Below are 18,757 nucleotides of genomic sequence, written 5' to 3'. Positions count from 1 at the left end.
AATCGTAGAAAGGTTATTTCTCAGCCAGCTCATCAAGCAAACTAATTGCACACAATTAATATATTTTATAATTGCAGCTGGAGGAGTGACTTTTTCATTATTTCTGAAAGGTTCCTAGACCTGGCAATCCATCAATCTAACCAGGTTCAACCTACCTGACACTTCACTTGAAAAACCCTAACTTGAAGCCCCTCTGTAAAGCTTGTCTCTTTCTACCATTTTAATTGGTAACAATACTGTTTTTATTTTATTTTTATTTATTTTCATTAAACATGTATTAGAAAACAGATACAAGTATAAACATGATTATGAATACATGAAATGGAAATGAATATAAGGGAAAATTGGGACAGGGACGGTGGGCACCTTGGTGAACTTATGCACGCCCCTTAAAGACCTCTTAAGATGGGGCGAGGTCTACAGTAGACAGTCTAAGATTTAAGATTTGGGGGTTTGGGGAAGAAACTAGAGAATCAGGTAGTGCATTCCAGGCATTGATTGCTCTGCTGCTGAAGTTGTATTTTCTGCAATCAAGTTTGGGACGGTTTACATTAAGTTTGTATCTTTGTGTGCTCTTGCATTGTTGTGATTGAAGCTGAAGCATTCATTGACAGAAAGAACATTGTAGCAGATGATTTTATGTACTATGCTATAGAAGCAATAAACATGTCCTTCCATTGATTTCCATGAATCGAGACATCTAATTTTCATGAATTTTGGACATCTAATTATGTGTTTTTAAAGTAATCATTATTGGGTTATTTGTAGAGATCATATTCAATCCTCTAGCCATATCTACATATCAAACAATTTTTAAAATTGAGGGCATTGCCAGTCTAGACGTGCATTTCACATTCCACTCAGGTTATGCAATAAAAAGAGTGCCTTAACTGTTTTTGAAGTTCAACTTCCCATAATGTCCGGGTACAATTGTAACCTGCTCAAAGTTCAGCAGCTATAGAAATAGGATGGATGGATGGAGATGGATGGATGGATGGCTAACTCTTCTCATGAGGCATTAAATTTTTTCTAGAATTTTTCTAGATAGATAGATGATAGGTGGATGGATAGATAGATGGATGATAGGAAGGTGTGTGTGGGGGGGAGAGAGAGATAGATAGTTGGATGATAGGTGCTATTGAATGCAATCCTGTTTCGTAGGTAATATTAGCAGGGGGAAACTCATTTTAGACAAATTAATTGATCACATTTCAGCTTATTAAAGTTTTTTATGATAAAGGACTGAATCAACAGACAATTGAAAAGCTGTAATTGAAAAACACAGGAAGTATTTTCTCAAATTTCAAAATAGTGAATTAAGTTCCCAAAATATTACTGTATACTGTAGTCATACTATTTTTTGTTGTTCCATTTAACTGTGATTCTTAGAGATTGCTTTGGCAAGTCCCTGCAATTTTCTTAGTAAAGTTTTTCCATGGTGGTTTGCCATTGCGTTCTTCCCAGGGTTGGGAGAAAGTGACTGGCTCAAGTGACCCAGCTGGCATTGCACCTAAGGCAAGACCAGAACTCACAGTACAATACTCAGCTTAAATGAGGCATGCCTAGCCAAATCTTACTAATTTCCAACAGCAATTTGTTTAAATCAGTTTATTCTGAATCACAAGAAACAATTTAATTTAACAGACTTCAGTTCAGGAGACTTCAGATTAAGTAGACAGGGATATACTCTGCTTGGACTTCTGCCGTAGTAAAAGTTGTAGTAGCTGGGAGGGAAGACTGGGAGGTTCACCTTACTCTTACCAGTTATTAACCATTAGTTGAGAAGATTCCTGTGCATAGGCCTTAGTAATTTTAGTATTAGATCCCCCCATGCTATTAGCATATCAGGTAGCAGGTCTTAGTAATAAATCAGTTAAACTGAATCTTCATGTATGGTTCTGTTTTTTTATGCCGGACAATGAAGGAGTAGATGCCATTACCAACTCTGCTGTGCTACAAGTTGGAAGCTTCTTCTCAAATTTAAAATTTCCTCTTCAAAGTACTTGGGGGCCTGAAAGTTATTTCCCAGTTAAAATTTTAAAACCTGAAAATTAACCAATCTTCTCTATCAGTTGTACTAAGGAGGCTATGCAACTCTGTAGAATCAATAAAACAGAAGGTAATAGGAATGAAAATTGCAGCTAAGCTCACAGACTTCTTGACTGCAGTAATTTCATTATCTGATTCTAGGATGGCTAACTCCTCTCATAAGGCATTAAAATTTCTCTAGAAATAGGATTCTTTCTTAAGAAATAGACAAGAGCCTGTATCACTTTTAACTCTAGAGGTAATTCAGTGATTTATAAAGAAAATCAGTCAGATTTATTAAACCATGAATATAATGTAGCTGATTAAAAAAAAAATGGAGATCAATTCCAAATATCCTGCAAGGCATGTGACATCAAGATTGGGCTTAACAGAATGAAGTTGTTTCATTATAACCCACGCCATGGTTTGAGGATAGTTTCTTTCCATGTCCTCCAGCACAGATCAAATAATCGCAAGAGAAATTGAATTCAGAAATCTAGAATCTAATTTGTAACCGAATCAGACATGCCCATCTAATGATAAATCTTTTTCTGATTTATCATTAGATGGGCATGTCTGATTCGGTTACAAAACTATAATTTTCCAACAAAGTAGGAAATACTTCTTTGCATAAAGTGTCCTTTTGTTTTTTGCAGTACATGTCAGGATTTGATAATGAATTCAGCTCTGAAGATCCACGCTGTCCTGGAGCCTTACCAGAAGGACAGGTATTTTAAATATTGGGAAATGGATTTGACTAAAAGACCAGAGGATTGTTGCGCCTGGCCTTTTGAGAAAGCAAGAATAAAACTACATGTGTGGGGGATAGACAAACAAAGGGGGGACAACCCCCCAGTGCCAACATAACTAGAAGAATGTATTTCTGTTTGATAATGTATTTTGTATGAAACACATTGAATCATCAATTTTTAAAATGGGGTTACGTACTTCTTTTGTTTCTAATAAAATAATTCTATCAAAGGAAAATTACCTGGAGATGAGAATGGCAAGAAGATTTTTCCTTGCATGTTGAAGGGACTGAAAACATTGCCTTTACCAAGGCACTCATATTACCTAGACCAGTGTTTCCCAACCTTGGCAACTTGAAGATATTTGGACTTCAACTCCCATAATTCCCCAGCCAGCATTCTGGGAGTTGAAGTCCAGATATCTCCAAGTTGCCAAGGTTGGGAAACACTGACCTAGACAACCTTGCTTGAGAAGATGAAGAGACTTTCTACAGACTTCTCTGTGCTTGAAGATGTTTCCATGATTTTGCCCAGCAGGAGGAACTTCCTTCTAGTTCAACCTGTGAAATCATTTGCCTCTTCCAGAAAACTAAACTCGGTCCTTAGTTCAGATTCAAATCTTTCCTTTCTTCTTGTAAAACAAACTTTTAAAGTTTTGTCCTGGTTTTAGTTAGCTTCCGCCTGTCATTTTTCATCTCCAAGATACTCTCCAAAAGTGTGACTGTCAATAACTATCTAAAGTTATATTTATGTTATTTACAACAGAAGCAAAAATGGGTTATGTTATTCAACTAAAGCCAAGTTGGCTCATTATCTTTGTTCATAAACCTCAAAATAGAAACTGCATTTTTCCATTTGTATCTTTGAATAGGTTTACATGATCTACTTGTCTGTACTGGAAATTCAGAAGTATCCTATGGAAAAAGAGGCAAAGTGTTATTGTGAAATCTATCAAACAAACTCAAACTCAACCCAGACAAGACGGAGTGGCTGTGGGTCTTGCCTCCCAAGGACAATTCCACCTGTCCGTCCATTACCCTGGGGGGGGGAACTACTGACCCCCTCAGAGAGGGTTCGCAACTTGGGCGTCCTCCTCGATCCACAGCTGACATTGGAACATCTTTCGGCTGTGGCGAGGAGGGCATTTGCACAGGTTTGCCTAGTGCACCCTATTTGGACCGGGAGTCACTGCTCACAGTCACTCATGCCCTCATCACCTTGAGGTTCGATTACTGCAATGCTCTCTACATGGGGCTACCTCTGAAAAGTTTTCGGAAACTTCAGATCGTGCAGAATGCAGCCGCGAGAGCCATCGTGGGGCTTCCAAAATTCGCCCACGTTTCTTCAACACTCCGTGGCTTGCATTGGCTGCCGATCAGTTTCCGGTCACAATTCAAAGTGTTGGTTATGACCTTTAAAGCCCTACATGGCAATGGACCAGATTACCTCCGGAACCACCTGCTACCGCACGAATCCCAGCGACCGATAAGGTCCCACAGAGTTGGCCTTCTCCGGGTCCCGTCGACTAAACAATGTTGTTTGGCGGGCCCCAGGGGAAGAGCCTTCTCTGTGGTGGCCCCGGCCCTCTGGAACCAACTCCCCCCGGAGATTAGAACTGCCCCCACCCTCCCTGTCTTTCGTAAACTACTCAAGACTCATTTATACCGCCAGGCATGGGGGAGTTGAGATAGCTCTTCCCCCTAGGCCATTACAAGTTATGCATGGTATGTTTGTGTGTATGTTTGGTTTTATAATAGGGGTTTTTAGTTGTTTTTATTATTGGATTGTACATGTTTATTATTGTTGTTAGCCGCCCCGAGTCTGCGGAGAGGGGTGGCATACAAATCCAATAAATTATTATTATTATTATTATTATTATTATTATTATTATTATTATTATTATCAAAATGTGATATAAAATATGTCATTACTCTCACTCTCAGTTGAATCCAGGAAGAGTATAATTTTTATGTAATCTGCATATTAAATAAAAAATTATAATTAACTATTTCTATTTATTTAGAATAATCCTCAGGTCTGCCCATATAACCTGTATGCTGAACAGCTCTCAGGTTCAGCTTTTACCTGTCCACGATCCTCCAATAGGAGAAGGTATGTGTGAATTTAGGAGAAATAGCATCAATATATTGGCCAGAGAATCCACTGCAATATTCTTTCAAAGAGAAAGGCACTTTGACTTATGTATGCCTGTATTAGTGGTAGGCTTAGCCATCAGAACAAAATGTAAGCCATTAAGGTACTGAGAAGCATGTTGGGTCTGATCTGTTGTTAGGCTTAGAAGTTAATGGGGTAGCCTTATGTCAGTCACTCCCTTATTGCTGGGTAAAAAATAAAAATCCTTATTACACTGTGCAATGATAGTTCCACTCGTGAGAATAATCTAAGCAAAGGGTAGAAACAGACATATGCTGTAAGTAAGCAGAACAAACACATTTTCCATAGCGTACAATTGAAGGGAGAAGAGCAAAAGTCTGTTGAGTCAGACTTTAATAAAAAAAAGAAGGATGTGTGGGCTGAGGCAAAAGGTTTTCTCCAAAATGGTGTGTAGTAGCATTCTTTATTTATCCATGCAAAGATGAGGCATATTATTTATTAAAAGTAGTAAATTGTGGTTACCAAAAAGGGCTACCAAAATTTTTACTACCACACTGTGGGCGTGGCTTATGCAGGAGGCCCTGCATTTTCTCTCAACATCTTTCAGTGCAAATTGGGTGCTCTGGGGTGGAGCTCCATTTTCGCTACCCCACTGCGTTCCCCAACATCCAGGCAGTAGCCCACCCCTGATTATGGTGCATCCTTCAAAACAAAATCCCAAACTTTTCAAGTTTGAAATATTTTTACCTCAAAACATTTAATTTTAAATTTGAAATAAATTGTTCCAACTTTTCTGTAAGGGATGTTAATTTTGAATTGGAAGTGAGGCAGGGGTTCTAAATTACAGTTTGCTTCCTCCTGCACCATGTGGGCATGCTTCGTGCGGGCGCGCATGAATAGTGGCAAAAAAAATCCCATTTTTTTTAAAGCTGAGAACAAGGTAACAACCACATGAGCAGTGCCAGGAACTCAGCTTCTGCACATGTGCAGAAGAAGAAAAAATCCGGGAACAAATTGGGGGGAAAAGGCAAATATAAGATGGTGACCACGTGCACAGTGCTGAAAACCTGGCTTCTGCACATGTGCAGAAGAAAAAAACCCCAGAAAAATAAATTCCCCCCCAAAAAATGTGGGGGGGAAATTCTGAAAATAAAAGATGGCTGTGCCCATGGACCAGCACCCACCACATTGGTTCCATGACATCATTGTGACATCACCAGCGGTTTGCTATTGGTTCAGCTGAACCAGGAGGAACCCACCTCTGAAGTGAGACTGTTTCAAACAGATTTTCAGAATGACAAAATGGGGCACTTGACCCTCAAAACATTTCAAATTTAAATTATTGTTATGTATCCCCAATAATAAAAAAGCCTTTTGTTACAATAATTTAATGCTGCAATATTTACCTTCTTGTGGCAGGGAATAGTATCACGTACCGGTATGAACCATACAGGTGACCAGCTCTGGACCCCAAAATGTTACCACTCTCTGCAACATACATTCTAACCAGCAAGGGGCAGTGGAAAGGCTTATTTTAAAAAATGACAAGCTCAAAATTAACAAAAATCAACAAAGCTGTCTTTCTGGAAAGGATGACTCTGCTGCAGTTCATCCATTTCTTCCCTACACATAAATGTTCAACTAGCAGGAAATGCACCCAGTCCAGTACTGGGTAGGGAGACTGAACAATTATGAAAGAACTGATTACAGCCGTCTTAAAGCTATTCATGATTTAGGAGTGTTACAGAGAAAGTAATAAAAGACTTGAACATCTGGTTTGGATTACACCAATTTGCAACACATAAAGCAGCCTTTGAAAATCACCAAGAAAGTTCAGTTGATCCAAAATGCAGCTGTGACCATAACAACATGCTTATTGTCAGTCTTCATATTGCACCATTGCTATTTATTTGTTTGTTTGTTTGTTTGTTTATACTTATATGCTGCCCACTCCTACAGGACTCAGGGCAACTCACAACAATGAAACAGTACAATAAAAAAAGTCTAATTCAAACATTTAAACAGTAAAAAACCCATTAATATAACCCCACTATAAACAATAAAAACCCCTAGTTATATTAATTATAATAATAAAAAACCCCAATCCAGACAATACAATCATAGCATCACACATACCAATCAAAAGATGTATCGGCCGGAGGTAAGCTGCTAATTCTCAAGGCCCCCAGGCCTGTCGGCAGAGCCAGATCTTCAAGCCTTTTCAGAAGGCTAGTAGAGTAGGGGCAGTACAGACCTCAGGGCGTAGTTGGTTCAAAAGAGTTGGGGCCATCACAGAGAAGACTCTTCCCTGCGGGCCTACCAACCAACATTGCTTAGTCGATGGGACCCAAGGAAGGCCAACTCTGGGATGTAATTGGTCTCTGGGAAGTATGTGGCAGGAGACGGTCCCGTAAATAGTCAGGTCCTAAGCCATTAGCCTAAGCCTAAGCTTTCATTCAAGATACTGGTTGCCATCTCTAGACAACAGAATTCATATTAAATGTACATGGATTATATTCATGTATTAGCCTTTTTCATTTCCACTAAATTTCCAAGTAAGAGTTGGATTGATGGCATAGATTAGGAGTGTCAAACTCGCAATCACACGTTATCACATGTATCACAACTATTATTCCCTTCATTAAAATGGAGGTGGGTGTGGCCAGCACATAACGTGTCTGGCTGCGGGCCGCAGGCTTGACACCACTGGCATAGATGTTAAAGCAGGGAGTCACAATCTCTAAAAATCAGAACTATCTGTACTTCTCAATTGTCCACCATCTGAGTATTTGCATCAATCTTGAATTCCTATCAATGAAAGAGAAACTCTCTTTCCTAGGACTTTTGTTTTACTCTTCAAGTCAAGAGCATAAACAATTGCTCATTTGGCCATCATTGTACATTAACTACCCCCTGCCTTCAAGTGTACTGGATATGGATTGCCCCTTCCTCTTGGGGGTGCAATGCTGCTGCTGCTGAGTTCCCAGAGTTCAGTGTAAAGCACAGGAGGCAAGAGAGAACTAAGGGACCAAGGGAGACTCCACAATGGAAGGCAGATGTATATGTTTAAAGGGTTTTCCCTCCCCTATTGCTCTAATATAATTACTTGGAAGGTGCATTTTCTAGAGAGTGTTGTAGCTTATTTCAGAGATCAACAAAGTACTGAATATTATCATGACTTGGATAATTATATTTTCCTCTTTTCTCTGCATTTATTGTCTCCCTAGCTGGCTATATAGAATTCTGCCTTCTGTTTGCCACAAGCCCTTCCAGGCTATTGATCAGGGATATCTGACTCACAACTGGAATGAACCTGAACCTGAACCCAACCAGGTAATTGTATGTAGCTAGGAATCTCCCTTTCCTATATATTGGCTCAGTGAAGGGCTACCAAATTTTTATTACCACACTGTGAGCATAGCTTATGCAGGACACCCTGCATTTTTCTTCAACATCTTTCAGTGCAAATTGCTGCAGTGGAGCTCCATTTTCGCTACCCCACTGTGTCCCCTCCCCCTGGTCTGGGCAGTAGCCCACCTCCGTATTGGCTCCAGAATGTTATGGCTGTTATTCACTTTTATAATTCCCAACAGGCTTAGCCAGAGCCAGTTTGGCTACTATTCTCATATTTTCCTGGTACTTTTCCACTCTAGTGCCATTTTTCTTATCTAGTCCAGTTTGGAATTACTTGTCCTTTACGAATCTGGCTCAGTTTTTACAAGTTTTTGTTTAAGTGTTTTCTCATATGCTGCATAAACTAAAATCTCCCAAAAGAAATCCTTCCACTTCTGTGATCTGCTTTGAATGAATCTCATCAAACATCATCCCTGTATGAGGGCTAAGGAATTGTTTATCAAACTCTCAAACATAAATATATGGGAAAGTTTGGGGAAAGAGAACAGTCAGTAAACAGTTTGTCAATAAACCAGCATGGATGAGTTAGAACACGTCCTGAGAGTTTACATTTTTCTCTTGCTTTGATCATCTAAATTTCTTAACAGATGTATTTTGATTTCAAGAAAGTACTTATCAAGATGCCATCATTAATTTGCCAAAAATTGGCAAATTGAGTGGTCAATAAATTGAGTGGTCAATAAATTAATAATAAATCTGATAATCAGATTAAGGTGATGGCTAAAGATTAAATCTGCTGGTTACAGCTCTTTCAAAACTCCCACTCAAAGAGTGGGCATTAGTGGTTCCTCATTCTAAAAACTGGAACTGAGATATTAAGCAGATTACCGTAAAATAGAATAGGGTTCAAAGGAACATCGGATGTCTTCAAATCTTGCTCCCTGCACAGGGAAGAAATTCTCAAACCATCCCAGACAGATCTTTAAAAAAAAAAAAAACATGGGTTTTTAGGATTTTAGGATTCTAGGAGACAGTCTGTTCTATTACCTCATAGCTTTTACACTCAGGAAATTATTCCTTATTTCAAAAATGGATCTCACTCTGCAAAGCATTCCCTTCCCCAGGCTGTATGCAGACTAAATCCACAATCTCTTCCCTGTAACATCAGTTATCAGAAATTTGCTATCATGTGCTTCCTTAGTTTTCTCTGCTTTAGGCAAAACACACAGTTTTTCATAGGATTTAGCCTCCAAACATCTTGCCATCTTTGTTGCTTTTCTCCGCACTCTTTCCAGTTCCTTGGCAACTTTCTTGTGCCATGATGACCAAACCTGGACATTTTCTATTAGAAGTATGTTGCTGTAGTATAAAATAACTCAGGTGACATCCATTATTTTAGAATAATGTTTTTCTTTCTTTCAGTTGAGATGGAATCCATTTGAGATCCCTACAGTCTTTCAAAAAAAGCTGGACTTCGTAACTGTAAGTAACCATATAGAAGCATTAAAAGTATTTTTCACTTAATCTTTCTGATGTGAGTAAGAATGAAGTTTTCAGCTTGAAGAGAAGGTACTTGAGGTCATTGTAGACTTACCTCCAACCTTAATTCTTGCATGCAGACACATTAACCTATATGTAGTCTTCATTTTATAACTGTTTTCTTTAGCAACTACTTCCTAAAATGACAACTTTTACAGACTTCCAATTCCTACTACAATGGCAGATAACTCTTTTGAATAGGTACTTGTACAAAAAACACTAAATAAATTGATGTTTCAATATTTAAAACTCTCCTTGGCAATATTCTCCACATCACTTTCACCCTGTGCCTTTTTAACTGTATAAACATTTTGCAAACTCATTTTTGCTGTTCAACTTTTTACAAGGTCAGGTCAAAGTCTTCCAATAGATGTCTATGTAAACTAGAACCCAGGATGCTCATGGCAATTAAACCCCAAGTTAAAGAATTTCTCAATTATTCTGAAACAGGAAGCTAAAACCTTGACTCTTAAGTCCAGAAGTATCCATATCCTGTAGTTTTAGGAAAGCAGAACTGCTCAAACACCAGTGCCCCATAGTTAAACTTCTCCTCTTATAATTACTTTTTCTTATAATTAATTTTTTTTTCATAGGGACTATATACTTTGGGCGGTGCTGGTGAGCCAAAGTCAGGGAATGGCCTGGCAATTCACATCTTCATCTGTAACAACTCCATGATTAACAGGTCTGTATGGAGTCAGAGTATCTCTAAACTTCTAAAAGTGAGGATATATGGAGATAGCCCAGATGCTCTGACTATTCGTTGAGATTTGATTACTATTAAGGAACTTTTCCTTTCTTTCCTCATCTATATATTATGTACAATTAAAAGGTTTATGCCACAATATGGGGTAGATGGGTTCCAGCTTTATCAGATATTACAAATTTCATTATAATTTTGATGAACCTTGATTCAGGCCTTGTCTGCTTAGAATAAGACCCTTTTTTTCTATTTTACTGATAGAACATTTAACTGATCTGAACATTTTACTAATCTCAGATTTGGACTGGTTATTTCAGAAAATCACCTTCTTTTAAAGTAAATATAGCAAAAAAGTAAAAGAGGGTCTGAAAGAAGACAAAGCAATCTATTTGACAAGAGAATTTTAAAAAATCTATGCATCACTTGAACAAGCAATTGATCCTGCTAGAAATATTGGAATTTCACTTTGTAAGAAGAAAAGCATCTTCTCTAGCAATAGAACCAGGAAATTGATGAGTAGTCCACCAAGGAGGGTTAATATTTTACACAAGAGTGGGAGGGAGGATTTCCAACTTACCAAACCTTGTTGTCTGATTAATGGATACAATTCTTCTTTTTAACTTCTCCTTAAAGGTTACATGAGACTTTTCAAACCTTTAGATCAGTGGTGAAATTCAAATTTTTTATTACTGGTTCTGTGGGCATGGCTTGGAAGAAGTGGCAGGGGAACGATAATACAAAATCCCCAGGCCAGACAGAGGCAGTATTTGCCAGTTCTCCGAACTACTCAAAATTGCCGCTACCAGTTCTCCAGAACCTGTCAGAACCTGCTGGATTTCACCCCTGCTTTAGATGGGAAGCTACTGATATGCAGTAAAAAGTAATTCAGAAATCTAGGATTGGCAGCTGTATGTGAACCGCAAACGACATGTAGCAGAAAAATTAAAGGCACACATTAGCATGGAATTTTTGTAAGAATTTGCTTGAAAATTAAGTTTCATCGACCTTCCGGGGAGGAAATGGCAGACTGTAATAAATTCTGTCAACAACTGGAGTGGAATGAAGAGCTGGTGGGTATAATAATTCCTCTCCAGACAAGAATTGGAACTTGCTTCAGATTATGACTTTAGAATTTATAGTTCATAATATATTCCCCTGAATTGTGTAATCACTTGGGGTTTTTCCCCCCCAATATAGATGTTTTTGTAATTCTGATGGAGACTTTCTGATTGGTAAGTTGTGAACTATTACTCTGAAAGATTGTATATGCTGTTGTTTTTTTTACAAACTGGAATGTTAATTGTGCTAATGAAAGAATATAAAGAATCTTCATTACACAGTCAGATGACATATGATCAAATAAAATAAAGTTTTGCAAAGACAGGTGTCCTAGATGAAGATCATGTAAATACTGTATATTCATATTATAATTCATGAAAGGATGTCCTCTGACATCCAAACTGGTAAGTTTATCAGGAGCTTAGAAAATCATCCATATTTCATAGCAATTTCAAAGAAAGTTTATTAGCAACCAAGCAACCAGGGACAAAAAAGGAGAAAATCTGTCTGACTTGACGAAAGGAAACCCAAGTATCAAGTATAGTTTTAAACAGTTTGGGATAAAAAAAATTATATAGGCATCAGATAAAAGTTCTTGGTACACCAAGTCCAGCTTTTCTCCCATTTTAATGCTATTTACTATAGTGACTTTTTAAAAAATTTCTTCAAGTCAATGTTGACTCCTAGCAATTGCTTTAACAAGTCTCTGCAGTTTTCCTGCAGAATTTTAAATACGGTATGCCCTTGCCTGCTTCCTAAAGCTCACAGAGAAGGGCTGGCTCAAAGTTACTCAGCTAGCTTTGGCTTTAGGTGGGACTACAATCTCCCAGTTTCTAGTCTGCCTTAACCATACTGGCTCTCACTATAATGAGTAATGCCTCTATTATTCACTATAATGCATAAGTGCATCAGCGTGCCTACCTGTCCTAATGTCCCCATGTATTTGTAAAATATCATGTACTGATAACCATGCTTGTAAATCTTATATATTCACAATCATGTTTATACTCTGACTGTAATTATATACACACTTGACAAAATAAATAAATAAATAAATAATTGTTTCTTATTATAATCTTGCTTCCTCTGAATCAGGGCGGCTTTGTGACAATGTCATTTCATTTTGCATCTCAAGATTACAAAAGATTTTAATTCAACGAACTAACCCAAAATATTTTAACCGGTTCATTTTGAACAAAATCCAAAGTCCAAAATCAGATTGCATCCTAGTTGTGAATGCCCACGTTTTATTTTGAATTTGTTTATAATATCCATGGTTCTTGAAGTTTAACCTGTGTTTCTAAATAATCGTAATTCCTGGCCATTCTGTTTCCACATCTTTAATACGGAAGTCTTTGCCTTCCATATGACCTGAACATGTTAGTTGTTTACAAAAGCAACACTCAGGTGTACTTAGTAGAAGTTTGGAATAAAACACCGTATGAAAGGGAATATTAAAATATAGAAACATCTTTATAAAATTTATTTTATTACATTGCCAAGATTAATTTAAAAAGCAATATCTTTTTGAAGTTTCACAATATTAGCTAGGGTAAACAAATAGAATTCTATGCTTGCATTTTCTTTATCTAGTACCACAGCAAGGCAAACTGCTCATCACTACAGAGTTTGGCAAGCTGCTAGTGGAGCCGAATGAGATATGTGTCATTCAGGTAAGCACTAGAGTCATATGCCTATTCTTCACTACTTCAACTCATAACTCCTGCTTGAAATGGACAGATGAACACTGATGTGTATCCATGTTTGAATTTATTCCATGGATATTTTTTTAAAGCTGCTTGTATGCTTTCTCTAAAACGATGTGATTGTATACCCATGTGTAACTTTTTTAACATTATAAGTATATATTTCCTTCTGATAGTTTATGTGCATGACTAATACTGTATCATTTTAGAAATATCCCATATATTTATCCGTTCTCCCTCCCTCCCTTCCTCCCCCCCCTCTCTCTATCACACACACACACACACAAATACACACAGATGTAACCTATGTATCTATAAGAGCCAGTTTGGTCTATTGTGGGAAAATGCTAGGAAGAAAAATAAATTCCATGTATCTGTTAAGACTTTGTTTCTTTTACCACCACTCTTAGCATAACATAGACTCAAATATCTTTCTGCTTTCTTATAACACCTATATGCTGCAGCTGAAGCTAGGTTTGGGCAAAGTGCCTGCCTGCTTTGAGGGGAACCTCTTCATGCTGCAGGCTTTGTTCCTACTTCAGGTGGCTTACAGTTATTCACAATCAACTCAAAAATTAGCACACTTGTCAAGTTAAGATACAGCATTTTTTGTATAGACAGCAGAACTGCAAAATGTTCAGGGGAGAGCACTCAGGGAAAGTGTTCAGAAGTTATCATCTCAAAACAATTGTAGGAGAAAAATAAAAGAAATTTAAGTTATGAAATTGGAAGGTTTCCGAAAAGGAAAGTGCATTTTCAGTTGATACCACCTCACTTTGGAACTCCTTCATGGTACTAGAGGTGGGTTTCTCCTAGTTCGGACTGATTCCATAGAACTGATAGTAACATCTACTTTGTAAGCCGCCCTGAGTCTATGGAGAATGGCGGCCTAGAAATCCAAATAATAAATAAATAATAATAATAAATAAACATGGCGGCCTGGGTTGCTGGAACTGGCTGCGACCCAGGCCTGCCACACACCCCTGAGCTGATTCTCTTGGTGCTGATGTTGGTACTGCCATCTTGTTTTTTGCTTTTGTGAATGTGCAGAAGCTTTTTTTATAATAATGTGCATGCGCAGAGGGTTATTTCCAGAAAGTGATGTGCATGCAAAACATGCACTTCCATCACGATGCAAACCGTTGGGGAAGGTAAGTAAAATCCACCCTGGATGGTACTTTTCATTCCTCTGGGATTTTAGGAAAATTGTCCTGGAGTATAGGATAAGTGATGTTTGTATCTAGTTTTTATTTTTCTTGATTTTATCATTATTATATCTATGCTCCTAGGGTTTGGGAGTTACTATTTTATGACAGTCTCCAGGAATGATAACATAGAAACAAAATAAATAAATAGCTACACATTTTTGTAATATCAACAGAAGTTCAGATGCTTTTTAAAGATATCTCCACCACCTGATAAACAAAGATAGCTTTATCTCAAGGCTATCTTTAATAGAACTTTTTTGGTACTTTAATCAAACTGCAGTATTTTAAGGAAGAACTTAATGGAGATAAGTTGGAATTTGATATATTATCTGATAGTGTATTTTTATTTGGAACAATAATAGTCAGTCCTAATATTTACATTCATATTTTGTCTCCACCTTAGAAAGGAATGCGTTTTAATGTGGAAGTATTTGGAGAAACTCGAGGCTATATCCTAGAAATATATGGTGTACATTTTGAGTTACCTGATCTAGGACCTATTGGTAAATATACTTAACACTATTTCTGCTTCCAAAAATATATAATTTTTCTTATTAGGTTATTAGTATTGTCTAATAATTTACATTTATTTAACACTTGTAACATACATTTATGTTTTTACCTATAAGCAGTGGTGGGCTCCTACGGGTACAGTTACCGGTAGCAAAGTTTTGATTTTTTTTCTTTTTTTCCCTTCTGGGTTCTGGGTATGTTTTTCCTATCACAGTAAATGAGGTTGAATGTGTATAATTTTAGAAGAGCTGTGCATGTGTGTTTGTACATACACTTTATATAGTAGATAATCAGGGGTGGGCTACTGCCCGGACGTGGGAGAACGCAGTGGGGTAGTGAAAATGGAGCTCCACCACAGAGTACCCAATTTGCACTGAAAGCTGTTTAAAGAAAATGCATAAGCCATGGCCACAGTGTGGTAGTAAAAATTTTGATAGCCCATCACTGCCTTTAAGACACATGAAATTGAGTTACAAATGATTCATGACAGCAAAATAAAAAAAAGTTCTACCCCAAGGTGTGGAGGATATTAAACCTGATGCAAAGAAATGGATGAGTATCACTGCCTTTCATAGAGCTAATAAAGGCATTAAGAAAACAGCTACCAGTACAAGTCATAACATAATTACAATACTTTTGCTGCTTCCTGGGAATTTTGAGAATAGCAGTTTAAATAGCTTTTGGGGAAGACAGATGTATATTATTATGCACTGAATCAAAATATGCACATTTATAGTTCTTTCAGTTTCTCCCGAGTGTGCCAAAATTGCTGAAATTTCTCAGGATTCATTTTCCAAGTTCTTCCAATTGATTTATCTTGATTGCAATCAACCACGCTTTTACTCTATATTATTTTCCACATTTCTAAGTGAAGGCAATAAAATAAAAAGGTTGAAACAATAAAAAAACCATTTTTATTAAGATCATATAGCCAGAAATAAATTCTTGTACAGTTAACCATTCAAAGACAGCACTGAACAAGGAGTTTTATGGCTGGTCCGCGAAGATGAAGACAATTTGTTGCAATTTGGATGCTTAGCAACTGGTGCTCAGTTATGATGATCACAGTGTCCCTCAGTCAGGATTGGCAACCTTCTGCTTCTGAGAAGCGGTAACAATGGGGAAGCTGTCAGGAAGTCTCAGTCATGTGTTGGGGCCATGTAACATCACACTTAATGACCATGCGTAATTTGCTTAACGACCGCAACCAGAACCACAAGAACTGCCATCCAAGTTAGCATAGTCTGTATGATTTTTTTTGTTTTCCGTCACATTGTTTAGCAACAGTTTCTTAGCAACAGTTATTAAATGAAGACTCTGTATACTTCTCTTCCATATGCACACATATCTCCATAAGTATAAGAATATGAAATCACAAATATATTTTAAAAATGCATATATTTCTTCAATCAGAAGGAAAGACGGTGCATAGGGAAGCACAAAGCTCACTAACTAGAAAAGATGTACTTGAATTCCCTCCATGGGAAGAACTTCTGGATGTGATAGAATCAAAGTCTTCTAATAGTGCTCTCTGATATCAAATGAGTTGACAGCAAACGTCCCTATCTTCAAAAGTCTCAATAGTTCCCCATAAATTCTGGGAAATTGAATGAGCTATCACAAGGAAGAGTCGAATCCATTATTTCAGTATTTTCATTAATTACTTGACTAAAATAGTAAAGGGAATGCATATCAAATTTGGGAATGACAAATATGGATTGATTCATATCCTTGAAAATAGGAATAAATTTCATAACCACATACATAACGATTGGGCTAAAAATACTGATTTTACACTGACACCAATATGATCTAGCTGCAAAATATAAATGCAACTTTATGTTTCATCAACAGAAGCGAATTTTTCAATTCACATAATACTTCCAATGTATTGTGCACTGATCAGACCCAACTTTGAGAATTCTGTCCAGTTGTGACATGTTTTAACAAGAATTCAAGAAATTAGGGTAATTCAGATAAAGGCAAAAAAATTTATCAGGGACTATGGAAGGTGGTAGGTATGTTTAGCCTTCAAAAAAGATAACCGAGTGTGGATATGATTGTACTCTTGAAATATTTTAATGCAAGGGTATTATGCAGAAAAATGTTCTCTCTTGTTCCAGAGTAGAAGGCATAGAGTAATGCCTTTAAACTTAAATGAAGCCAGATTCTGATTCAATGTTAAAAATACTCTATACAAAGCTGTATTTGGGGTTTTCTATGAAAATGAACTGAAAACTTCTGTTAGTTCAAAATACAGCAATTAGGTTGCTTACTGAGACTGACTAAAGTGAATGCACTATGCCATTTTTTGCCATCTAGATTGGATGGTTGTTTGGAGCCAAAATGCTGCTTTTGACCTTTAGAGCTCTATAACAGTGATGGCGAACCTATGGCATGGGTGCAACAGTGGCACACGGAGCCATATCTGCTGGCACGTGAGCTGTTGCCCTAGCTCAGCTCCGATGTGCATGTGTGTGCCGGCCAGCTGATTTTTGACTTGCACAGAGATTCTGGGAGGGCAGTTTTGGCTTCCAGAGAGCCTCCAGGGAGATGGGGGAGGGTGGTTTTGCCCTCCCCCATCTCCAGTGAAGCCTTCGGAGGCTGGGGAGGGCAAAACACAAAGCTACTGGGTCCATCAGAAGTTGGGAAATAGGCCATTTCCGGCCTCCAGAGGGCTTCGGTAGTGGTGGTGAGGCATTGAATTATGGGTATGGGCACTCATGCATGTGCGATAGTGCACGGCCACACTCATTTGGCACCTCAGGGAGAAAAAGGTTCGCCATCACTGTCCTATAACAATGATGGCGAACCTATTTTTTCCTCAGGTACCAAAAGTACCTGAGGAAAAAAATCGCACACATACCCACACCTATAATTCAATGCCTACCATGTCCCACCCCTCTGTTTATGTGTACGTGACTTTCCTATGCTGCTCTGCCCCCTTGTATACGTGCACAAGCCCCCTCCCCTGTTGCCCCATTTCCCGACTTCTGGTGGGGCCGATAGGCCTGTTTTTTGCCATCCCTAGGCTTCAGACCTGCAGTAAAATCTATTTACCTTCCCTACCAGTTCAGAAGCATACCACCATCACTGCCGTGCATATTTTTCAGCCTCTGCGCATTCACAAAGCCTTCTGCACATGTGCAGAGGGTTAAAAAAAGAAAATGGTGGTGTCTGGGCTGATGTGCAGAACCTTGCGCTTCTGCCACTACCAATTTTCTGAACTACTGCCAGCGGCCGCTATTGCTACACCCAGACCAGGCCGAACTGGTAGCATTTCACCCCTGCTCTCCCCTCCCCTAAAGCCGTCTGGAGGCTGAAAACACCCTCCCAGAACCTCCGTGTGAGCCGAAAATCAGCTGGCCTGTGTGCACGTGTGCGTTGGAGCTGAGCTAGTACAACAGCTTGCGTGCCGGCAACTATGGCTCCACTTCCACCTGTGGCACGTGTGCCACAGGATCACCCTCACAGCCCTATAATATAGCTTAGAACCAGATTACCTGAAGGGCCTCCTTTTCTTGTAAAACCCTTAACTGGATTTTAAGATCATCCAATGAGGCCCTCTTAGTAGTAGGGGAGTTTTTTCTGTAGAAGCACCCCTATTTATGGTTTGCCCTCCCTTGGATCGCTCAACTGGTCTTCACACTAAAATAAGACTTATTTTACTGGGTTTTCAACTAGCTATTCACTGTATTTTAATTCATATTCTTTTATATGAATTTTATTTGAATTTTAGACCTTGCATATTAACTAGTTTTATGATTTATTAATTTTTTATTT

General features: G+C 38.2%; 2 protein-coding genes across 4 annotated transcripts in view; one reads left to right on the top strand and one right to left on the bottom strand.

The window, feature by feature from the left end:
• The window catches only part of CFAP91 (cilia and flagella associated protein 91), a 514,242-nt gene that overhangs the window by 157,924 nt on the left and 337,561 nt on the right, over positions 1-18,757 (bottom strand). The gene's annotated exons all lie outside the window — the stretch shown is intronic.
• The window catches only part of HGD (homogentisate 1,2-dioxygenase), a 29,224-nt gene that overhangs the window by 1,441 nt on the left and 9,026 nt on the right, over positions 1-18,757 (top strand). Inside the window, exons 2-10 of one of the 3 annotated variants that reach the window (XM_070741913.1) lie at positions 78-227; positions 2,685-2,756; positions 4,801-4,889; positions 8,120-8,225; positions 9,669-9,728; positions 10,379-10,470; positions 11,686-11,720; positions 13,141-13,220; positions 14,865-14,964. In XM_070741913.1, the coding sequence (XP_070598014.1) occupies positions 2,688-2,756; positions 4,801-4,889; positions 8,120-8,225; positions 9,669-9,728; positions 10,379-10,470; positions 11,686-11,720; positions 13,141-13,220; positions 14,865-14,964 (631 nt within the window). In that variant the 5' untranslated portion in view covers positions 78-227; positions 2,685-2,687. The remainder of the gene's footprint in view (positions 1-77; positions 228-2,684; positions 2,757-4,800; positions 4,890-8,119; positions 8,226-9,668; positions 9,729-10,378; positions 10,471-11,685; positions 11,721-13,140; positions 13,221-14,864; positions 14,965-18,757) is intronic. The other 2 variants (XM_070741914.1, XM_070741912.1) reach the window with 2 other exon arrangements.

Source organism: Erythrolamprus reginae, chromosome 2 (assembly GCF_031021105.1).
Source record: "Erythrolamprus reginae isolate rEryReg1 chromosome 2, rEryReg1.hap1, whole genome shotgun sequence".
NCBI lineage: Eukaryota > Metazoa > Chordata > Lepidosauria > Squamata > Dipsadidae > Erythrolamprus > Erythrolamprus reginae.
This window is presented reverse-complemented; position numbering and strand designations above follow the sequence as displayed.